The sequence below is a fragment of the Populus trichocarpa genome, chromosome 1 (genome assembly GCF_000002775.5).
Source record: "Populus trichocarpa isolate Nisqually-1 chromosome 1, P.trichocarpa_v4.1, whole genome shotgun sequence".
Lineage (NCBI taxonomy): Eukaryota > Viridiplantae > Streptophyta > Magnoliopsida > Malpighiales > Salicaceae > Populus > Populus trichocarpa.
Window position 1 is genome coordinate 25293078 of NC_037285.2, and position 25190 is coordinate 25318267.

At 34.0% G+C, this 25190-nt stretch overlaps 2 protein-coding genes and 1 non-coding gene across 6 annotated transcripts; all 3 read right to left on the reverse strand.

The window, feature by feature from the left end:
• Nucleotides 1–1139: 1139 nt before the first annotated feature.
• Nucleotides 1140–5005, reverse strand: LOC7485732 (receptor-like protein kinase HERK 1). The gene has a single exon (XM_002298347.4). It carries the CDS (start codon nt 4186–4188, stop codon nt 1687–1689), a length of 2502 nt encoding a protein of 833 aa, XP_002298383.2. The 5' UTR covers nt 4189–5005; the 3' UTR covers nt 1140–1686.
• Nucleotides 5006–9455: 4450 nt separating this feature from the next.
• LOC7485731 (E3 UFM1-protein ligase 1 homolog) lies at nt 9456–18879 on the reverse strand. 4 transcript variants are annotated; one of them, XM_024589021.2, is made up of 20 exons: nt 18601–18879; nt 18196–18510; nt 17840–18106; nt 17302–17349; nt 16967–17032; nt 16730–16833; nt 15944–16037; nt 15802–15858; nt 14699–15086; nt 14441–14595; nt 14219–14284; nt 14025–14093; nt 13829–13921; nt 13661–13726; nt 12802–12848; nt 12632–12695; nt 12183–12260; nt 12042–12104; nt 10313–10405; nt 9456–9995 (listed from the first exon to the last, which is right to left on the reverse strand). In XM_024589021.2, the coding sequence occupies exons 1-20, from the start codon at nt 18772–18774 to the stop codon at nt 9894–9896; spliced, it is 2409 nt and encodes an 802-aa protein (XP_024444789.2). In that variant the 5' UTR covers nt 18775–18879; the 3' UTR covers nt 9456–9893. The 4 variants fall into 4 exon arrangements, 3 of the variants coding, with proteins under 3 accessions (XP_024444789.2, XP_024444784.2, XP_024444796.2); XM_024589016.2 differs by having other exon boundaries at nt 14441–14607; XM_024589028.2 differs by lacking the exons at nt 9456–9995; nt 10313–10405 and adding an exon at nt 10451–10977 and having other exon boundaries at nt 14441–14607.
• Nucleotides 18880–20626: 1747 nt separating this feature from the next.
• On the reverse strand, nt 20627–22741 carry LOC18095028 (uncharacterized). The gene is made up of 3 exons (XR_008058325.1): nt 22529–22741; nt 22365–22439; nt 20627–21579 (listed from the first exon to the last, which is right to left on the reverse strand). It is a non-coding gene; the product is annotated as an uncharacterized LOC18095028 (transcript).
• Nucleotides 22742–25190: the final 2449 nt, after the last annotated feature.

A 25190-nucleotide genomic window follows, 5' to 3' on the forward strand; every position in this document is an offset into this window, starting at 1 on the left:
TGCAGTCTTAAAAAAAAAAATTCTTATTTTATTCAATCAAATCAATTTAATATATATATTGATTTATATTATTATTTGATTGACTAAAAAAATATTTTAATAAATAAATTTAATAAATACAATAATAATATCCTGTTTTGCGAGATTCTCTTAAACGTGGATGTGACTTGCGAAGTCTTCTCCTCAACTTTCTAGCATTATTGCTTGCTCTCTCACAGAGGTGTTTATGGCTACTGGCTAGGCCTGTGTCACGCTCGATTTGTTTCTTACTGGACCGTGTACAGCCCAATCCGGCTTGGCTCTACCTCCACCTGACCGCGTCGTGCTCCAGCTTCCAGATCAGTCTTTCAAGCTATTAAAAAAAGATTAAAAAAAACAATATAACATAGACGTAACGTTATTTGTCGAAGAGTGTGATAACATATCTTACTTGTCTTTCCATTTTGTGAAAAATAAAAATAAAAAAAAGAAAACAATCAAGAATTCTGGATATTCTTCCTCTTCAAATCAAGCATAAAAAATTGTTTATCCATTTCAAACAATGAGCGGCTGAGAGAATTGTACAAGGGAAACAAACAACTAGACTTCGATCATCTCCTTCAACTGTAATGACTATAAATTGTTGCCATGCCTGTCCATTCTTCCTGGAACGACTTCTTTTATCAGTTTAGTCAAAGTAATAATAACCAAACGCACCCTCCTTTAGTCTCTCATTATTCCACATTTGCCTGTCTATACAGAACAAAATCACACGTCCATAGATAAGAATGGCGAGACATGAAATCAACCAAAAACCAAGAACAAAGAAAAAAATGGTGAACGAGATGGCTTGGTCATGAGTGGCAGTAGTTGCCATGGAGGCAAAATAGACAAATGTTTTTGATCATCTGGTTCTGGTCATCATTATAGTTTAATGAACCCTCAACTGTGCTAAACCAGTAGGTGTAAATGTAATCCAATGGCTAAAAAATTGAAAAGAATATCCTTTCTAGCAGCAGCAGCAGCAGCAGCAAACTACATAATCTTAAGACCCTGCAATCATGGTTGTCAAGCTAAGAAAAAAACACCACATACAGGGCATGTGTTGTAATACTAAACACAACGTCGTGAAGATTACTCACTGCGAACACGCAAGGAAATATTCAAAAATCATCTGCTAGATAATGTACCCAGGGACAAATTTCTAGCAGGCACTCGACAGTGCCTTGCTCCCCCTACTTGCAGATTCTTTAACATTCATACACTGACCAAATAAATGCACTTCATTTCAACACTAACAAGAATAAAAACACATGCATGTTACAGGGTAAGATTCAACATCCCCGTCAATTTACTATCTGAACCACCTCGACTGTACACAAGAGACTGGATACGTGGCTTGATTGCAGAATTCCCGAAACAATTTAGCATGGTTAAGACAACTTTATTGAAGCCGACTGGCTGTAGTGTATGGGGATGTCTCCTTATGCTCACACCCGGAGACCAATCTCAGGACAAATTGATCTTGGGAGATGCTCTCATAAATTGACTAAAGAAACAAATGCATCTTAACAAGTATAGGTTTTCCTTTCCCAGAAAAATAAATAGAATTTTCCCGTCTCCTCTGGTATGACAAGCAGTAGTTGGTGAGAGGACAAACCAGAGTTATCAGAGGAGCTAAAAGCATCAAATTTACCATCTAGCAATTCATCTGCCCTCAGACTTCACCAGCTGTGAGAAAACCCTACTCATTGAAACACCTGAGAGGCCATCCACACTTGAGGCTTCAAACTGTGCAGCAGATACACTATCATCACTGTGGCTGAAATTGTTGATTTGTGGAGAGAGCTCGCCGATCATATTTGTACTGTTTTCTTCAGGATCGCCTGGTAAAACTGCTTCTTGCAGTTGAAGGGCATACTCCAGATTCCACAAGATATCTCCCATAGAAGGCCTGTCAACCCCAAAGTCGGCTAAGCATTTCTCAGCGGTTTCTCCAAACTTCCTAAGTGAATCTGGTCTAATTTTTCCCGCAAGAGCGGCGTCTATTATTTGTTCCAACTGCCCTCTCTTCTGCCATTTCATTGCCCATTCAGCTAAGTTAACCATTTCTCTTGGGAGGGATGGATCTATAACAGGTCTGGCACAAAGAACTTCAAGCAACACCACCCCGAAGGAATAAACATCTGATTTCTCTGTCAGTTGTTGCCTTCTAAAATACTCAGGATCGAGGTATCCAAAACTCCCTTTCACTGCTGTGCTCACATGGGTCTGATCAATTTCAGGTCCTGTCTTTGAAAGCCCAAAATCAGCTACTTTGGCCATGAGATTCTCATCAAGCAATATGTTAGCAGACTTTACATCACGATGAATAACTGCTTTTGCATATCCAGTGTGAAGATAATGGAGTCCTCTAGCTGCTCCAATACATATCTCAAGCCTGTCCTTCCAACTCAAGGTAGGAGAACCTGAGCCATAGAGATGACTCTTGAGAGTTCCATTCTCCATGTATTCATAAATCAAGATCATCTCATTCTTTTCATCACAGTACCCAATCAATGAAACCAGATGGCGATGCCGGAACTGAGAGAGCATCTCAATTTCAGTCTGGAACTCTGCAAGTCCCTGTTGGGAGCGTGGATTTCCCCTTTTAACAGCCACTTTTGTACCATCATTTAAAACTCCCCTGTATACCTTTCCAAAACCACCAATGCCAATAACCCAACTCTCATCAAAACTGTTTGTTGCCTCTTGAACTGCCACAAAAGGAATGCGATACCCCAAATTATAACCAAGACTAGTGGCTGTTCCATTCGAGTATTTACTACCCATGGTGTGAGAATTTCCTCCATTGATGGAAAAAGGAATCCACGTCTTAGAATGGCCTTGGCGTGCCAGCCTTCTTCTCTTTCTGCAGAACATAAAGAAAATACCAGCCAACACCGCTAGGATAAGTGCTCCGATGCTCAATCCCACTATCACACCAACATTCTTCTTCGAACTTGAATTTGCAACTGCAGGAGCTGTCCCACTGAGGCTACCCAACGAGTTGTTCATTTTCATGATCTCCAACCCATTTAGAATTGCATTGGGGTAGGCACTACTAATAGTGTTGGTTGGACCAATACTCACACGAAGTTTATTGCTAACCGTTGCTGCAGTAACAAAATCCATATAAAATGCAACAGCCAAAGTATTTGCAATAGTGCTTGGATCCACATTCTCAGCAACAAGCCAGGAGTCAATGTAAACATCGAAGTAGAGCTCGTTAAGATTTCTACTTACTATATCACAGAAGTGAAACCTAACAAGATACTGAAACCCTGGCTGCACGTTGAACTCCCAGGTCACATTGAAGTTGCTGCTGGGATTATTATCTGAGTTCATTCTAGAGGCAGTACCATAAACAGCATTCGGAGCAGAATCCTGTGTTGCCCCACCAACTACATACTTGACAGCTGCAATATTGGACACGTTGATAGCAAGGTTATTTTGGATGAGAAAACTTTGGTCAGGAACCCAAGTTCTCCCAAGGGTATCATTCTCAAAGGAAACTGTTGGTCCACCCATGTTCACCCTATGAACAGTCTCCAGAGCCTGCCAGGACAGGCCTTTGAATCTCCCCACTGGATTAAAAGTTTCAGCATCATCTGTAATGAGCTCATCAGGAACTGAAACGACTTCCAAGGCATTTAAGAAGGCAAATGAATTGCCTGAAGGAGTGATGGTGATAACAAGGTTCTTTGAGGTTACATTAACTGAAAATTCTTTCACAACAGAAGCCTTCACACTGAAATTGCTGAGGAAGGCATAGTTTAGGGTGGAAACACCAAAACTCGCATTGCTCATGTTGTAACTACCACTAACAAATGGATAGAAATATAGACGAATCCAATGCCTCCCAGGTTGGTTAATCAAAAAGGTGTACTTTGAGGTTCCATCAAAGATTCTTGCTGTTTGATAGAGTGGTGAATCATCCCCAGAAGTGACAGATATTGAAGCATTTGCAAAAGTGTTTTTCGGGGTTGAAAGAAAGTTGGAGGCAGAGTTATCAGCAACAAAAACACGGTTACCTACTGTAGTATTGGTGAGTGATCCGCAGTCTATAAGATAATTGTCTACAGGAGTGAATCCACTAGATAAACATACCAAGCTTAAGATTGACAAAAGTACACAAATGAAACGTCTAGATCCTACACTGCCCATCATTTCGAAATCTGGAACTTTACCGGGGAAATATGGAAATCTATTGAGCTTTAAGATAGAAACTAAGGACTCTTATCAAGGCAGAGCACTAGGGTGCCCCTAGTAATCAATAGCAGAACAAAAGAAACCAAAATCCATGAGGAGGGATGAATAAGGAAGTGAAATCAAAATCCAAGATTGCATAATATAGCAAGAGCAAGCAAAAAAGTTGGCGCTTTTCAGTTACAGATACGGAAGAAATCTAAATCCTAAATAGCAACGTATAGAATTGAACAAGAAAGACAAATCTAAAGTAGCCAAAAGCAATACAAGGAAAGGAGCTTGTAGGTGTCAGTACTCACAAATAAATGAAGAAAAGATGGCACACCTTGAACAAAATTTGAGGTCCAATGGAAAGTGGGAGGGGGAGAGAGAGACCCAGATGGGAAGTGCTTGTGAGGAGGACAAGGTAAATATGGTATACTTTGGAATGCTAAAAGGGCTTTCAGTTCAAATAAAGAGGAGTCAAAACACAAGCTGGTGCGAACTGGGTGACAACCCCAGATGATGCCAGATTCCTAGATACTTTATGTTTTGTATTAAATTAGTAATAGAAACCAAACACACTTGTGTGCAAGCAAACAAACCATGGGAAAACAAAATTGCAGAGTCGGAACCAGCTGTGGATGCAGAAGGCTGAGGCTTGATTGTTTTGGTGAGCTTTCATGGGGGTAGATGAAACCTCTTGTGTGAAGGTCAGAAAAATAAAGGAAAAAGGGGGTTAGAAACAGCTATTTCATAGTTAACAGAAAAAAAGTTTTTGGCTTGGCTCTTTAATGACAAGTGGGGGAAAAAAGCAGAGTAATCAACCGACACCTTTATTTATATAATTTATGACTACTTTCATATATGGCTTTAAAACCCGGGCCCAGGTTCATTTCAGATCTGGTTGATTCAGGGTTTTAATTAACACGAGTTGAGAAATAAATCACATAATATGTGACAATTTTGTTATTGTTGTCGAAAATTAAATAAAATCCCTACACACGAGTATTTATATGTAAATGCTAAAATTAATAAGTTAGATATGCATTCGATTTAAATAAAACTTATATTAATTAAAATTAAATTTAAAATTAAATAAAATAATAATTTAAAATTATTTTTCATCATTTCTCGCATATGATAATGAAAAATACTCAACAAAAATAATTATTGAAGAATCATTGCCCAACAAAAACTTAATACCTTATAAAATAAGAATTAATTTGTGACCAATTAATTTTTTTTATTTGATATGAAATTCTTGTAAAATAAATAAGACAATGATTGCTACACAAGTTCTCAATGGTATTAAGGAGTCCTTGTAGTTAATAGAATCTATAATTTTTAAGGAAATAATATCTTTTTTATTTTTATACTTTATTGTTATTTTTTAAACTTAATTTTAAATATATCATTCTCTATTTCCCGAGTAAATTAACTAGGGGTGAGTAAAAAAACTGAAAAACCGATTAAACCGAGAAAACCAGAAAAAAAATAACCGAAAAAACTGAACCGTGAAAAAACACTGATTAAACCGATTAAAATTTTGAAAAAACAGATCGGTTCAGTTCGGTTTTATAAGCCTGAAACCAAAAAAACCGAACCGAACCCAAACTGAAAAAAACCAGGAAAAAACTGAGTCAACCTGGTTTGAACCGGTTTTTGTCATAAAAAACCAAACCGAACCGAAGCCCGTCGGCTTGAACCGGTTTCAGTTTTTTTTTTTTTTAAAATCAGTTTAGTTATTTTTTTTGATAAAAACATAACCAAACCGAAAATAATCAACCCTAAAATTAACAGCCTATCGTATATAATTGGAAAAGGTAAAGATGTTGGTTATGCAAAGGGATTCTTCTTCTTCTTTTCCCCATGGATTCTCATTTTGAAAACTTCATTAATCAAATCTCCTACGTGCTGGAAACATGTAGGAAAGCGGCATGCCTTTTATTTAAGCTAGCGGAGACGTTTGTAAGCGAGGTATGAATTGTTTTTTATAGGGTTTTTTTAATTTAAGAATATATTAAAATAATTATTTTTTTTATTTTTTAAAAAATTAACTAGAAGGCTAAAACGAGTATCGCTGTATCCTATGGATAGTTGACGCGTGCAAATGTTTCGCTTTCAACTTGTTAAAGATAACTTTAAAGGGAGGGAGGTACGTGTAGGGCAGCTGGTAACTAATAAATAGCCCTGGCCCTGAGTTTGGTGGCAAAGGGAGACCGAGCCTCGTTTTTCATTTCCCACAATAAATTAAAATGTGAGATTTATTAAATAGAGAGTCTTTTACGTCTGCCCTTTACTGTGCAGGCTTATATTTTTTAAAGTATTTTTTAGATTATTATTTGTTTGAAAAACCATTAAATTAATATTAAAAAACTATTAAATTATTAGTATTTTTTTTCACCTTAGAAATTGTCGAGAGGGTGTTATATGACCTCTTCTTTTAATTTCCATTCAACTCATTCTCTCTCGTATTTCACATCTCTCCAAGCTAGAGAAATGGAGGGAGATGCTTTGGAATTCTACCCAAATTATGTAATCACAATTTATTCTAAAATTAAATACATGAAATTAAATCTTGGTTAATTAATTACTCTCGTGTTTAATGTTGAATCTAAATATTGAATTAATTTAAAAATAAGTAGTTATGATATTTTCAAAGATAAAATAAATATTCATCTACACCAATTATTATTTTCTTTTAAAAAAAACCTCAATAAATTGCTTTTATGTATATTTTCTATTTAAAAACTGAAAGTTATGAAACCGAACTACAAAAAAAAAAAAAAAACGTTTAATGATAAAAAATACAAGATATATTCTTCTTTAATTTATGTATTAATGCTATTTATGAGAAATTAAGAGACCAAACTATAACCAATTTTCCTCCCCACGTTTCTTAACAATGAGAAATTATTTTCCTCCCATTTTTCCTTCTTGACTTTTTTTTTAAAAAAAATAAAAAACTATTTTCAAATAAAAAGGAGTAAAATCAATTGGTTTATCTTTCCTCCCCTCATTTTCATTCCTTCCATCACGAGTTTGACTAGGTCTTCATGCAGGAAACACAGCTAGAGGGCCGGCCATATGCACGATATATATATAAAAAAGCATTGACTTGATATTGATTTAAGCTAAATAATTGATTTTTAATTATTATTTATACGTTTCGTGTTGCTTTAGAAGGCCAATCACTTGCTGAATTCAAGCTATCTACGTGCACGCCATTCGTAAGCAAAATAATAATAATAATAATAATAAAATTGAAAGAACTTTTAAGGAGCATGAATAAACAAACAAATCCTGCGAAACTGAAAAAATAAATAAAAATAAAACAATTTAAGCAGCTGGACGTGGCGGCTGTAAAGTAAACCAGGAGCAAGAATCAAAACTATACACGTCAAGAATATAATTAAATACTGTCACTTGGCAAATGTATTAATTGCCCGGGAAATTAGCTCAATTCATAATACAATGTGTTTTGGATGACACTAAAATTATTTTTATGGTTTTTGGTATAAAAAAATTAAGCATATTGCACGGGGTTATTGATGTCTTTATTTTTTTTTACATAATATAAATATTTTTTTACTCTCAAAATCAATAAAATATAGAACTGTTGACCTAAAGCTTTCTTGATTTTACATAATCTTCTTAGCAGTAAAAATGTTTATTTGCCACCGGAGTTAAAAAAAATTACTATGCTGCTAGAGATGGGTGTTTTTGAATTTTGAATTTTTAATATATAATGCAATTACATTTCTAATATTGGAAGAGACAAAACATAACTTAACATTTAAGGGGTATTTTTGTACTTTTATATAAGCATTCTGTATAATTGCCAGGGTCATGAGGGATATTTTGGTGTTTTCACATTTCTTTCAAATTTTTTAAAGTTTAAAGCCGTAGGAGCGTGCTCAGCACGTCCCAGCACGTGGGTGGCGTCCGCATCGTTTAGGTAGCGCATGTGACGCCACCCGATGAATGTAACTAGCCTTTCGTCGTCTTTCTAGATGTGCTGCCATATCCTCTTTCATTTGTAATGGCACATTGCAACTTATGGTGATCGGATTATAGCCGGTGATCGTTTGATTTTTTCTCTTTTTCTCTCTCTCTCCTAACACGTAATATACACCATTGTCCTCTTTATTTTTTATTTTTCAATTTTAGCCTTCATTCTATTAATTTTTCATCTCGTTCCTTTTTTGTTTATAAAAGTTTTTATTATTTTCAATTTAGTCATTCAATTGCAATTTCTCATATGTTTGATTTTTTATTTTGGTCCTCATTTTTCTAAATTTCTAATTTTTCCCGTGGTATTTTCGTTGAAGTTTTTTTTTCCTTTCAATTCTATCATTCAATCAAATTTTCTGTTTTTTTTCCAGTTTGACCTTTATTTTTTTTTTAAAAAAAAAAATTATAAATTATAAATTATATTTCTCTTTTTATTTTTCATTCTTTATCTCAATCAAGAAAATATATATTATGTTTGCTACTACTATATCAAAAGTTTTTCTCGCAAAAGAAAAGAAGAAGAAGAAGATATGTTCGGCCATTTTCCAATTTGGTCCCAATTCAAAAAACTAATTCTATCCAAATATGGATAATTAAGTTTAATTTTGCTTAACTAATATAGGGCCATTTTTTTTTCAACGTTATCTTGTTATGTGTACCTGTTTGTTTGGCCCCTTATATTTTATCACAAAAGTCCATTTAAAAAGTGTTTCTCATCAATACCCCTTCGTGCTCAGCCATGGAGCACGCACTGTGAATGAATTCATTAAAAAAAAAAATCTTACGAATAAATAACAATTAAGCTCACGGTATGGCACTGTGTTTCTAAAATATTTTGAGATTTTTTAAATTTTAAATTAGTTTTTTAATATTTTTAAATCATTTTAATATACTTTAAAATAATAATATCAAAAATAAATTTTAAAAAATAAAAAAATATTATAATTATTGATGAAAATACCACTAGTCTTGAAAAAAGAAAAAAATCCCTAACAAAATTGTTTGATTTGACATTTAAAGTTGCAGTCATCAATTATGGGGTGGCACGTGCACACAAGACTCCGTGTTTCAAAAGTTTATATATCAAATCACATGCCACGTGTCATCTGAAAGGGTACAATTTAGCCTAACAAATAACAATTATCTTTAGCTCTATCTGACGGGAACAACTTTCAAGAACAGCTAATGATATAATTTATTGTCTGCAAGAAAAACTTTTTAGAGACAAAAGCAACGATAAGATCTGTTTGCTTTATTGATTGAAAAATGACAAGAATCTTTTCAGTAGAAATCATTTGCAACCACAAGGATGTTACAAGGTTCCTCATAATTTTGCCTCAAATGCTGCTGCTGCTGCTACTTTAATCATGTTCCCACCTTTACAACCCTATTATGTATATCCATACCAACCAACCCTAATCTTGAACTAACTATCACGCAGATCCGTCAATTTCTAAATCAAGCTGGTTGCTGAGAGAAGGTCACCTACAATGGTAAACTAACACATTCACTTTCAGACTGCTGCCCAGTCTCTAAACATGAGCAAGCGCAAGCAGGAGTTCTGTCCAGTGTCCAGAGACATTGCTGGATATCTTTCCATTGAAAGGAGAATTTGTTGGCTTCTGAATGCAATATTTTTCCAGCTGCCAAAGATTTGAAATCAGTTCAAGTCAAGATTGAGCGGTTCCCAAAACTAGGCCTTTCAATGCTGGCATCAAGTTCCCCAGAAGCTCCCTTTTACTTAAAATCCTGTCAGATGTACAGTCTTCTTCCTGGGGAAAACGGAAAAAGAACAATACAGACAGTAACAATCAGCATCACATAAAATACTAATCATGTTTCAGAAACTAGAGCTGTCACAAACCTCTACTCGTTACCAGGATGCATAAACCTTTTTTATCCTGCGTCGAAACTTTTTTTTCCTTTGCAAAAGCAAGCGATTATGCAAGTTTTTCCTTGCAAATTTTGCGACAAGTGACAAAAAAATATTTATAATTTACCGAACCCAGAATCACGAGGGGCAAATGTAACAAAGATAAATGTGCCAAACCAAGAATAGAGAGTGAAGACCGAAACAGATGTTACTCACATCACCAGTTGAAGCAGATAAAAGCGATAGAAGTGTTACTGTAGCAGTTTGATATTCTGTCAGGATCTTGAATGCTGAATCATCTAGTTTGTCCTGAAAAAAATGGCATTAAAGCAGAAAGCATATAATAAACAAAACTTCCCAAAAAAAAAATCAAGTAAAGCTAGGAAAGTTGCCAAGAAGTGATATGGTACATAATAATAATAATAATAATAATAATAATAATAATAAATAAATAAATAAATAAATAAATAATCAAGGTCATGGGTCCAAAACTGGAAAGTAAACGAATTCTTGGGTTTTGAAAGTCCAATTTAAACAGTCATAAAAAAACACAATACAAAAAAGGAAAAAAACAACTTTAAAGCCTGTTTTACATCACTACAATAGCATATGAATGGAAGAAATCCAATCTATTTGGGTGAGTTATTGAATAACCAGTGACTTAAATTTCAGGCAATTTGCATTCAAACCCTGACTTCCAAGTTTCCAACAAAGACAAATGGCAACACCAAAGAATCCAGGACATAAACATGCAACTAAAAACAGATGCATCTACACTGCAAATGATATAACATGTAAAGAAACAACCTGCAAAACTTCTACATTGCAACATCCCTTTATACTCCAATTGTTGCAGGACAGTCAAGATGTTGCAGAAGGACCTACCCGGATACAAGACAGGTTGATAAAATAATAAAACTACATTTTCTTTCAGTGGTATATAAGATGTGAAAAAATTGTTTTCCAATACCACCATATAGCAGAAAAACATTTCAACACATTCAAAATAACGTTCCTCATCTCCCTTGTGGAGAGAGAGCACGGCAATTTATGTAGTCCTTGAAAATGAATAGAAGTATGTCAAATGGAAACTGATTTTCAGCATGGCATTGCTTTTTAGAATATAGCAAAAGATTCTGATGGGGAACCAGCTATATGAAAATAAGCTTCAATATCTTGTTTTATTTTATTTTAGTTTTTTTTTAGTCAATTAGAATTCTTCGATCTTAATTACTTTTATTTAATTTCCTACAATAAACAGGATCCTACTAGGCTTTAGGTGCCGATTTAAGAACACCTTTTCCATGATTTATGAAGACTAAATGATAATTGAATTGAGAATTGCTATTTGTATTAGCTACTACCATTCTCTTCTCTATTTATCCGTATGCTATGGGACTTATCTCTTCTCTGCTTTATCTTACTGTCTTTCTTCTATTTAATCCCTCTCCTATAGGAATTCTGCTTCTCCTTTGTCATAATCATGTACATCACCACATTCACCTTTCATTGCCATTCAGATGTAAAAGGTACACACCACTTCTGGTTTTTTAAATCCATTTGTTTGTGCACATGGATAAACCAAAAGCAATTGATATCTTCACAACACAAGATTTTGAGGTGGTCCGGAATCTATCAACAAAACGAAAACATATGGCACTCATCCTTAAGTCAGTTTCCACCTAGACCAGCATCTTCTACCTCTCATCATTAAAAAATGTTGGCAAATATTTGAACACCTCATCCAAATAAGCCACATCTGGAGCTGGAGAGCGTAGCATAGCCTCCAAGCCCCGGTACAGAATTGCACCATACATAATGACACTCTAGTTCTATCACCACAACTGTGACCAAAGTAAAACTAAGAAGCTTCAAATGCATTGCAACACAAATGTACTTTGAAAAATGCATTTTTAATTAGTAAAATATTAGGAATGCCACATACCTTCAATCGAGAAACAGCTACAGAAATGGCCCTTCCAGGGGCCTGAAGAGCTTTATTGCGAACCTGCAGCAGAAAATTCATGTTCAAGAAGTGAAAAAGCTATAAAAGTTGCCATACTTGCATAGAATCCAGAGATAGAACCTGAATATAAAGCAGGGAAACAACTTTAGGCAGAAGAAGAACTGGATCAGTTTCAGCAGAAACTTGAGCTGTCAAATCCTGACAATAGCAATCAAAACAGACATCCAAATGAGTGCATATGTCATATTTCCATCCAAAGTTGCAAGTCACCCACTTGCAAAAGACCCAACTGCTAATAAGCAAAAATATAAATTACAGAGATTCATCACAATAGAACTAGTTAAAAAAAGCAATGGATCTAATATTGGATTTTATGTCACCTTTATAATCAACAAATAAAAATATCAATACTTGAACACTGTTAAAAAGCTGTCCAAAATAGCTTCCTCGATATTTTATAGGATGAGAAGATATGATACTTATAGTGAACTTCCCAAGTAAACACATTTGTGGATATGAGTAACTCTGATCTTTTTTTTTCTTTTTTTTCCTATACAAAGCATGCATACCTTGCGGTATGAGTGCAGAAGAGTTCTTTCCAATTTCTTGTCAAGCTTTTTCAAGAGCAACCCACTGAAAAAAAACAGAATCCAAAATGTAAATGTCAGGTTCCGAGAAAAGAAGGCAGTTCACATGAAATTCTAAAACAAAATTATAATAATAGCACAAACAAAACTACCTCTCCTCTGCCACCTCTCTTAGTGAAGTCATGAAAGCTTCCACCCGCTGCTCAGTAGAATGATTGGGATTAAACATTGTAAAGTGCAAAAAGTAGATAAGATCAAATATCTCCTAGATTTTTTAAATTAAAGGCAGATGATGAGAGAGCTGGCTAGAGAAGTCTATTGGCAGTTGAATCCAATGATTTCAGCTGAAACATGCTCAGACTTGAATCAGGTCTACGGTGTAAAGAATTGATGAGTTAGCTACTAGTGTTTTGTCCACCCACCAACCCACCACAAGAGAGAGAAAGAAGCAGGAGCATTACAATATTTTTCTTGTTAATTATAGTTTTCTTTTTCAGTTATAAATCCCTATATTATTTGGATTCTCCAGTGTCATGCCATTAGCATTTGGCTTATTTGATTAGAGATTTATTTTCCTTACACGGATAAGATTAGGATTAGGGATTTTGACTATTATAAATGGGCTTTGTAGAACTATTTTACAGGATGTCTTTTGTTTCTTATCAACCTAATCAGATTTTAACAGTTTCTCTCTCAATACTAAACCTTATCATCCCGTTCCAACTTAAATTTTATTCATGTTTTACCCATCCTTTTGCTGTAAATGCTGATTTTGAGGTTTTTTTCTTCCCAACCTACATCAGAGCAAGAGAGGACCAGAATATTGTTGCAAGCAGCAAAATATAGTTTTTCCTTTGCTCTCTCTAATCCCCCAACCCCCAGTCACATCAGCACCTCTCTGCTCTCTCCCCTCCACCCAACCAAAAAGGGAGCGAAGTGTTAAAGGACATGTTCTTCATTTAAATAACTCTTGAAAATGGAAAGAGCAACTTTTCACTAACAAGAACTGACCTTCCCTTCCAAAGCTTCAACTACTGCAAGAGCCTTTTTTGAAAGGGATCCTGGAAAGCTTTTTGCCTGCATGAGGAATGAGAGTACATAATAGAGGAGATCATTTAGCATATCCAAACTTCTGACCAGTTTCATAAAGCACAAAGCAAGGCAGCAAATGTTTCATACAAGAGCAGTTCTTTCTGCAGAACCAAGCGTGATAGATTCTGAATTTGGAGACTCTTCAACATTAATTCCGTTCTTCAATTTGTTGTGCATGTCCTACATTTACATCAAGTCCAAGCATCAGACCATCCTTCAAATTATATATCTTAATTTACTGAAACCACATCAGTGGTAAGCAAAACAGAGGAATGGGAGCTACCAAGTTATGAAAAAGCATATCTCCAATAGAAGCAGCCATTGTTCTTAACAAATGCCTGTGCAAGACAGCCTGCAAACCATAAACAAGGCTTGTCTTTATTCCATTTCATCATAAAATAGCAAGTTGTTTGGGTGGTTAATCTATCCAATAATAACTTCTTTATATCAATTAATATAGGAAGAAGTAGAACTTACAGAGGTTGATTGGTCATCCTCAAATAAATCTAGTGCCTTTTCATACAGTTGCATATTTAAGAAAGCCTGCAAAAAGGAAGTTATATCTCAAAGAGTTGCCAGAATTATAAGAACCAATCACAGCCTCCATTACCAAGAAAGCACATTGTACAAAACACTAAATCAGAGGAATGTCAAAATACTGGATGTAGATAATTAATTTGCAATCATAACGGTGCTAACCTCATCAAGCTTCTTTTGTAAATTATCAAGCAGGTGCTTCATTTTCCCAGCATTTTCTGAAAATAATGTCTTTCTTTTCTCCTTTAAGGAACTAATTAACATAGGTCTCATATAGTTAGCTAAAGGTCCAAGAATTGTCTGTGGATCTTCCAAACCTGCCAGATCAGCTAACTTCACCAGTTAGAATATGATATGAAATCAATGCCAAATCAGCTGAACAATAGCAACAAAAAGGAATCATTAGCAAAATGAACAGACCTTGCTCTTCAAAATCAGGAACCAGAGTCAGGATCTTTTGCATTATCCAATCATCAGAAGGAATGTTAAGATCATCCTCTTGCGTTCTAGCTAAATCTTTCTTAGCTCCCTTTTTTGTATCAGACAGGACCAAAGATGCCTCCTTGCCTTTCCTTTGGTTTTTCTTAGATTTCAAAGGAATAATTTCCTCATCATCTAGAAGGATTTCAGTTCTTGCTCCAGATGATTTCCCCTTCTTCTTCTTTTTCTCATTTACTTCACCAGACCGGCCAGAATCAGTTCTAATTTTAGCTTCCATGACCAAATGAAAGTCATCACTCAGTATAACACCAGAGGACCCTGAGAGCCTAAAGACCTCCAGCTCTTTCTCCATCCGACCATAAACATCCTAGCAATAAAAATACATGGTTGCAGGAATCAGAATTCCACAGAGAGATCAAGCAGTTATAAACAACACATGCAAACCCTCAAATTGCAGGAGACAAGGTTGGAGGCATCGGAATCCCAATGAAAACAAAGAATAATATAAAAAAATGAATAAACTTGGTTCAACAATACAGTGCACCCAAAATCAAAACAAATTATAGGAGCAAAACACGCATAGAATAGATCCACCAAGTGCACACGAAGCGGGAGAGGGAGATAGAGTAGGAGGGGTTTTGAGTGCTTTCCAGGAAAATGATCAAAATAAAAGACTTCCAAAAATGAAAAGTGATAGATCAAATACAGCATGAAGAAAACCTAGAAAGGATTTTCATTACACATCTCTGACTTTACATTTTTAAAACATCCTGACCCTTACATAGCCCCACCAGCTGAGAGAATTAGGTCAATCTAGCTTGATAAGCCAGTAATACTAACAGGGCCAACTGGACACTATTGTCAGCACTCCTGCTGCTTCATGTATCTAAACAATGTATTTATTTATTTGTCCATGTGAAAAATATATATAGCATATGTAACGGATGCAAGTGGACATGAACAACAATGAGAAACAATCTTTAAGTAGTTCAGAACAATTTCCTATTATCAATGGAAATAGTGAAACATAAGCAGTAAGCCCTTCTACCTTATTACATCAAATATTAATTTTAGAGTCAAACCTTGATAAAACCATTGCTAAATACATATGAATCCCCCAGGATCATTCCTTTATTACCCTGAAAAAAATCAGAAAGAAAATGAAAAAAAAATAATTCACTCGATGATAGAAATGAACAATTATTGCCATGGCAAAAATGTCACCTTGAGTGCTGACTGAACAGAATTACAATGCGACAAAATCTTAGAAGCATCTTGGGATCCAAAAGAAGTGGGTAATACAGAAAGAGAATCAATCCTGCAATCATCCATAAAATCAATGACGTCTTCACAATGTGCTCAAATAACCTGCATTCGCACATGTGCTAAGAGAAAATTCTGCTGTTCATATGAATACCCATTAGAAATATGCGACTGAATTTTAAGTCATGTTTTTGTGAATAAAATAACAAGAAATATCAATGATGATCATAACACATGCCATAGCTGCAGTGAAAACTGAAGCAGGTACATCAGAAGTAATAAGCAACCAATTGATAGGAGCACAACGTGATGAAAGGGAGCTGATACAATGATAGATGATTACAATAAACATGTTGGATTATTTTTAAGTCAGAGCAAATAGTATAAGAATAAAAAAACTAGAACAGTACTTTGTTTTCTCTTGATAGATGGAAAAATAAAGAATATGAAATTCAACTAGAAAAACATATATTCTCAAATTTCAACCCTCAAATATGACCTGTCTATGACTCATATTGCATTAGGAAATAGTGGTATAATTTTATTATCTTCCATTTCAATTAATATGTGTCAAAGAAAACCTGGACAATTCTGTCATATTGAACCAAACCACAAAAATGAAAACGGCATACAAATAAAGATATCGAGAAAACAATTTCAATCAACAATCTGAAGCAAACCATTTCATAGTTATATTAAATCAACAAAAAGGAAAAAAGAGGAAAGAGAAGGTAAATATTGCCTCACCAGCTACTACGGTCAATAGCATCCTCAACAGCAGCATCCAACATCTCAATCATGGAGGGATGAGCAAATGCAGTTACCAGAGGTATACCTTCAGCATATCTGGACTATATTGGATTTGACCAAAAATTTTGATAAGACAAACAAAGAAGAATTCTCAAGTATAAATAAGTTCACATAAATTCTACAAACTTGAAAGATAACAAATCCAAGTTTCAGACATAAATTCAACATAAGTACCTGCAAGAACTGAACAGGCTGGGAAATTCCAAGGTTTTGCAGAGTATCATAGCTGATAAAAGAATTCTGCAAGCGGGAAAATAACAAGTGATTAAGATGGAGATGATAGCTAAAAAATCAACATCCCTGATGCAATAGGATGGGAAAAAGATAATAAAAGACTGATCACCCAAGTCTTATAATTCAAAATACAGATTACATTCCAACCATAGAGACAGCAAACCATATGATCAAACAAGCTTTTGAGTAACATCATGTGTGAAACATGCAGAACATCAATATGGGTATCTAGAAATTACAAAATTAATATTGGGTAGGAGAATTAAGTTCCAAACCTGAGAAAAGAAAGAATCTACACACTCCCTTTGAGCAGTGGCAAACACCTGTAGCACAATTAAAATCAATGAGGGAAAAAGCATGCTATTTAATGTGATAAAGCAAGAAAATAAGTCTTGAAGCAGTACACATGTTCCTCACCACCCACAACTAAATTCACTATCTCATAGGTTTTTTTCCCTCAAACTATAAATATTTCCAGCCAAATTATCATGAAAACTGTATGCATCACAAGATTTACTGAAGAGAAAAAACTATCTTGGTTAAGTTAAAACTGTAGATAGTCCCCTTTAGATAGTCCTTAATTTTATTGAAATGCTTACATAAATACTTCAGGAAAAAAAAAAAACCTTCATTAGTTAAACAGACAATCAACTGCTCTAATTCTTCAAGAGCTGAAGCCTGAATCAAGAAAATAATTTTTGAAGCATTTCACGTTCCTTAGCACCCACAACCAAATTCGCTATCTAAAAAAGATTAATCTCTAGCACGTGTGATATAAAATTATAAACCAATACCAAGAAATCATAAACATACAGTTGGTGTCCAATGAACTCCTGCTCGAAGTGATCCAAGAATCTCCCCTTCCTTCGCCAGCCCATTAAATAAGGATTGGAAAAATGAACTTTCAGTAGCCACACCACCAGCTCCATCCATTGCTTGCAACAACTGCTGCAGGGTTCCCCACAAAAAAGACAAATTTGTAGGAACGGTAACACCCCTCGCAGCACCACGAACCATGGCGCTAACACGAGTAACATAAGCTGGTGTATACAATTGTCCACCTTCAAGCCTACCTTTCACCTAAATGCCAATAAAATCTCAGCCAAAACTTTCAACTTCTTTTCCCTCCGACAACCATATCACATTCAAGAAAGAAACAAGAAAGATACCAGAGTTCCGAGGCGAGCTTCCAACATGGAAGCCACAAGTTCAGAGCCAACATTCAAGTTAGCTGCGATTTCCGCCAAAGAAATTTGACTGCATTCTTGAAGCCTCTCATTGATTTCTTCAGCAACATTGTCCCAATAAGACTGCGAAATAATTTCTCCTTGAATCAACATCAGCCCACTCGGGTCATCCGAAACGACGCGTTGAGCTTGGTTCTCGACGTGATATAAATCAACGCCAGTAATATCCGCAAGATCTATCAAGGAAACACGCCCTAATTTCTTGATCTCCAACACCATTTCATGCCTCAATTGCTCCTGAGAAAAATAAAAGGAAAAATTAAGCAAAGAAAACAAGAAAAATAAATTAAAAGTGTAAAAATCGACTACGACGATGATAATACATACAGGAGTGATGTATTCTTTGCCGGAGACAGTGTGGAGAAGGTTGAAATCGATGATGTGAAGCTCGTGGAGTTTTTGGACTAATTCGACGACGTTTCTTTCAGATAATCGGATGCTCGATTTTGCTTGCTGCGCGGACTCAAATTGTCTCGCCAATTCTAACAATTCTGCGTCCATTTTGATTGAATTGAATGGAGGAAAATCGATCGATCGAGAGAGTTTTGGTTTTCTGTTCTATTCAATTCCCTGTTTGTTTATTGCAGTCTGAGTTTGGAAAAAAAAAAAAAAATAATGCTTTTTATTTTTAATATCATTTTAAAATTATAAAAACAATTACTAATAAAATATTAATTTAATATTTTTTAAATATAAATATAATTTTTTTTTAAAATCTAAAAACAGTAAAGCTCTCCTAAACAGACTGGTACGGTACAATAGTCATGGGCCTTCAATTAGGGCCTTCAACTATGTGCATTGTTAGCCTTGGTCTCCAACTATGAGTGGAAATAAAGTTTTTTTTTTTCATTTTGTTATTTTATACATGATTTATTTATTAAATAATGTTTAAAGAGTGGTGTTTGTTTCCTTTCATCATATGAGATTTATTAATAATTTTTGGTTTTGAAGTTTCTAAAGGAAAGGAGGATGAAGTATGTTTGAATTTAGGGTGTAAAATATTTTTAAAAATAATTTTTTATTTTGAAAATATATCAAAAGGATTTATTTTTTATATCACCATGTTAAAATTATTTAAATCATTAAAAAATAGTAATTTAATATTTTTTAAAATTAAAAATACTTTTAAAAAACACTAAAAAATAAAAACAGATAAAAAAAAAAAGAGATAATAAGGTGTCTATGCACTACCTACCTAGAACATCAGTGATTGAACTGCCAACTTCGGCAATTTATACTATTTCTGTAGATCTTTTTGACAACTGCTGATTTGTCCATGCATAAACTGATTCAAAATTTGAAGAACGAAGCTGCTTCAGCTAACAAGTATACATGGTCAGATAACCAACTCAGGAAGCATGGCAGATTGGTGGTGGGAAATGTTCTGGTTTTGCAGCATAACATTTTACAGCTTCTTCATAGCAGTCATGATGGAGGACATTCTAGAATTCATGCTAGCTATTCATTTTACTATCATCACCACTGTTGCCACACTACTTGTTCATTTTATCCATCCATAGCCATCCATTGCCAGCACTTACTAGCATTTGTTTGTTGAAAAACGAACAAATGGAAATGCAAATGAAATCTAAAAGGGCAAACAAGAATCGTAACTCAACTAGTTAGATCTTAAATTTGTTTCATAATAATCACGAGTTCAAGTTCTTTTAAGGTCATTAGAGACTTACATAGTCGTTAATTTTAGAACCTGTGAAATTAGTCGAGGTACTTACTAGCTGGCCGACCATCTACATTAAAAAAAAAAAAAAAGAGGGGAAACAAGCATCAAAATGCAAATGTTTCATCTTTCAGATTCCATACCTCTAGATGGCCTCCAGGGAAAACATAATGTCCAGGAAATTCCCTACATTGTAACTTATTTGCAAGACTTCTATTTTCTAGTCAGATGACTCTACAATTTTTTTTTTTAGTTTAACGTGGGTGTTCGGGTCAGCTTGCGCGCACCTCGACTAATCCTACGGGCCCTGAAGTTAACGACCATGTAAGCCTCCAGTGGCTATCATATGAGCAACCACAGGGCTCGAACATGAAACCACAAGGGAGCAAACCTCTTGATCCCACATTTTTACCACTGGGCCACCACCTAAATGGTTCAGATGTCTCTACAATTGCACAATTACCCAATGGACTTGAGGTGTGTTGACACTGTTTTGGGTCGTCTGCAAAAAATCAAAGCGGCAAAAACTTTTTTTAACAAAATGATATCCTGAGCTAAAAAAAATTATTACAATTCTACGAGATACCCAGGTTGATCTTTCATCTGTGACAAATCCAGACAAGATAACTTTTTTAATAAAAAAATCTAGGTGGTATCTCTAATGTAGTCTCGATAAAATTCATCACTGATCATTTATTGCTTGATTTTATTCAACCTTAAATATACAAATTTTCGAACAGAAGACATATGCATCATTTCTCTTAATAAAAACCCTCCAACTACAGACAGACCACCACACAAGTGGGCATTAAATACCAAGAAAAAGCAAAACACAAATTTATGAGCTCATAGGCATCACTGAGATGCTAGCAAGCAATAAAATAAGGTGTCAAAAAATCAAAAGCAAGCATAGACAAATCCTCTTCCGTGATTGAGATTTCATATGAATGAAGAGATACCTTCTGATGGAAGGAGGAACTTATCCCAAAGAGGATTTAAGTTTGTCCCCATAAAAATCCTGGATAGCAGGCAGATAGCATTGATTCTTCATTATGGGGGAGGAAAAATAAAAGGCATAAATATATCAGTAAATGCTCACACCAAGAGCAAAAGTCCACTCATTAATAAGAAAATTTAGAAGCAGCTTCAGACCAATCATCAGAAAAATGAAAAACCCAGTAAATGAAAGGCTGGTTGAAAAAATAATTTTGACACTGGCATCCAGCTTGAAAATTATATCTGTCCACCTTAACCTATGACAACCCACTGCAATGAAAACTAAAGAAGTTGACACAGAACTCATGTCCAGTCAATATGAAAGGGAGGGATGTTTAGTAAATTTGCAATGTCTCGCCTCCAGCAAGAGTTGTAGCATCGAAGGATAATATGTGCATGAGATCATTGACCAAGTATCATGAGTGTGCGACTGAACATGATGCCCAAGTGTCATCTGGTTGAGATTAACAGTATAATGTGCGAGTTGATTTACAGTTATCAGTTTGCTCTAGAAAAGTAATAGAAAGTATTTATGGACTGAGGTTGTAAGCCATTCCCATACACAAGAGAGGGAGGGAGGAATGGATATCTTGTTGTGATCCTGCTCTGTTGGACAGAGTGTACCCTCCATACTGGGAAGTTATTAACAAGAACAGCAATTCATAAGAAAGATAATAAAATGCATTAAAATTTCTAAAATATGTTATACAAATGCAGGGCATCAATTCTTTGTCTGCTGCATATAGCAACTATTATGTCTTGCATCAAACGCTGTAATGGAATCCTAGTTTTATTTGTAATATCAGTCCAATTATTAAATTCCCATTCTCATCAATATTATGGTTCCTCTTGCATTTTACAACACGAGACATTACATTACAATCCATTTTGAAACTCGATAGAAACTCAAGAATACTGCCAAATGCGCTCGATATCAACTCGACAGCATTGGCAAAAGAAATCGTTGTGTAATATAAAGCATCAAAATGCAAGCAAATAGCAGCATTCTAAAGATCCTTTTGGTTTGGCAGTAACAGCGAAGGTTTAATAAAATGATGAATAGCACAAAAAATCACAAAGTCCCCATCAATGGTTCACAGGCTTGTATCCCATATCTTAGTTTGTTTTAGCGGTACTTTATATTAAATTTTTTTAGTATTTTAAATCATTTGAACTCTTGATATTAAAAATAAATTTTAAAAAATAAAAAGTATTATTTTAATATATATTTTAAAAAAAACATTTTAAAAAACAATAACCAAGAAATTTTTCCCATTATACGAAGATGCGTTCTTCTGTACCCTTTGATCCCATATCTTTAAACCCCGGCAAAGATAACAGTCAGATAAAGAATTCTATGGATTCCGCATGGCATTTATTACAATACAGATGTAATTAAATCAGAAAACTAACTTACCTCAGAAATGGAGTTTTCTAATTCGGTGTCAGGATGGGGGATTCTATCGTAAGATGGATCAAAAACCACAGATACCTTAATCCAACAAATTAACAACTTAAACCACAGCTATAAATTTTACAATAACGCAGCTTAAAATGGTAGAAACAAAGAACAGGGAGGACCTGAGAAGGCGAGAGGGCAGATGGGCATGGGAGCACAAGTTTGTTTGGAGTCTGTTTTATCCATTTACATGCCCCACGCACTCCAACTGTTTGATGAAGGTGTCCAATCTAATCTAAAATATTTGTTCTACCAGAAATCCCATGGGCAGGATGAAGGAGAAGATTCTACTAAACAGTGCGTTTTATTTTCTTAATTAACAAATACATTCAAACACGTTTCTTGCATACATAATTATCAATTACCATGGTTGTATAAACTTCGAAAACTCTTATGTTAATCAAGAATTGGCTAGCAGTCAAGGGACAAATGTGTACTTTTCTCCCAATTTTGTTTTTCAATAAAATCTCAGATAAATCAATCATTCACAGTGTATCACAAAAAAAAAAAAAAAATCTTATGATCTTTTTGGAACTCAACCCTCGAATTGTAATGTACAGAACATACCTTAAATTCTTCAAAGACTAACCCATCTTTTATAATCGTATTTGATTTCATTCAGGTGTTTGTCACTTGATTTTTATATTTTGGTTCAGCCTATTTTTTAAATTATTTTTTATTTAAAAATATATCAAATTAATTTTTTTATGTGTTTTTTATGATTTTAATGTAATAATATTAAAAATTAAAAATTTATTTTAATATATTTTTCAATTAATTTTTTTTTTTGTAAGAACATTCTATACCCGCTTTACAAAATACATAATTACATAGTGTTTGGGAATGCGGTGCAAACCGCGTTCTCTCAAAATTTAATTTTTTTTTCATAAAATGAGTTTTTTTTATATTTTCGGATCGTTTTGATGTGCTGATATCAAAAATAATTTTTAAAAAATAAAAAACTTTATTTTAATATATTTCTAATTAAAAAACATATTAAACCATCACCATTACCATAATCTCAAACACACTATCTTCTAGTATATTATGTTCTTTTCTTCTTCTAGTACTAGGAATCCACATTTCTTTTTTCTGATTAAGGATTTTATTGGTGTCTTTTTTCATTACAAGGAAACTTGTCAATGTCATTTTTTAAACTCTATTTATTTTTGTGATTTAAAAGTGTTTTAAAAAATAATTGAAATTTCTTTTATTTTTTTTACTTTAAATTAATAATTTTTTAGTATTTTTAGATTATTTTGATGTGTTAATATTAAAAATAATTTTTAAAAAATAAAAAAAAAACATTATTTTGATTCATTTTTAAATGAAAAGCAACCACAACCACATTTCCAAACGGATTTAATCTGCCCATATACCTCAATTAATATGGATTTTCAAACATAGTTAGTTAGTTACTGTCAGATAGTCTTCCTGACATAATAGTTTTTCCGGGCTGCAAATGTTGTCAACAATTCTTTAAGAATCCAACTATTTATAAATATTTGGGAACGCTTCTGAAGATTGGATACGATGTGACCGTATGTTTTGTTATTTAGAAATGTGGATTCCTTGTAATAGAAGAAGAAAAGAAAAGAAGTGGGTTCGTTACTTGCAAAAGCAAAATCCACGTAATAAATTGGACAGTTAAACATAATATGCTAGAAGATTTAATTATGTGTTTTGTAACGCGGGTATAGAATGTTTTTACCCAAAAAAAATTAATTGAAAAATAAAAATTGTATAAGGGGTGAAAATTGTATTTAAAAAAAATAAAAAAAAATAATAAAAAAAAACATTAAACAAAAAGGAAAAACAAATAATAGTTCGGATGCTTACACCTGCGACTCAACTTATAGACTTAATTAGATTCAATGATTTTTTTATCAAGTTTTTTAACACAAATATAAAATAGCAAAAAAGAAATATTAAAAGGAGCCCTAACATGTGAACCTGGTGGCCCAAGGTGTCTAAACATTAAAAGAAATAGCCTAGGCATATGGGCCTTCCAGTGTGCCCGATCCTATCTTTACTTTTTTTTTTCTCTTGAAAGGGTGTTGATCTGTCGTCCACCCCAATTCCTTTTTAAAAAAAAACAATAGATGTTGTGCTGTTTATGACAACAGAAAATACATTATCTATTTTCTGTAAAATTTAATGACTAGAGATCTCTGAAAAAACAGAGCATCGAGTTTGTTTTTGCTAAAATACCTAGAAGACACTTTACACACCTTGAAAAATCTATTAATGGTCTAACCCCCCCTAAAAAAAACAGCTAAAAAACCCGAAACCAACTTAAAATAAAAATATTCTTGTGATCATATATATATATATATATATATATATATATATATATATATATATATATATATATATATATCCCATCGGGCAAAGAAAAGTAAAAAAGCACCTAAGTGAAACTCCATTCATGAAATAGAACCCATTGACACTGATATTGACCTTTGTTATGGTTGTAATCATCATCAATGGTGATTTTATCTCTTCACACTGGAATCCGACAAGCCTTTATCTCACCTCTTATAAAAAAAAGAATTGAAAAATAAAATTGATACTAAAATTAAATTTATGACAACTAAAGGGACCAATCACATAACAGTTAAAAAAGATAGGAGACTAAAATGAATTTTGTAAATGAAATTTGAAGTCGTCACCTATTTTACTTGTCCTTTTCACTCTGGTCTCCTTCTTTTAATCTAACCTTTTCTTAAAAGAAAATAAGCAACTTGGTGCTAATTTGAATTTAAAAATGTTTAATTGTGCAAA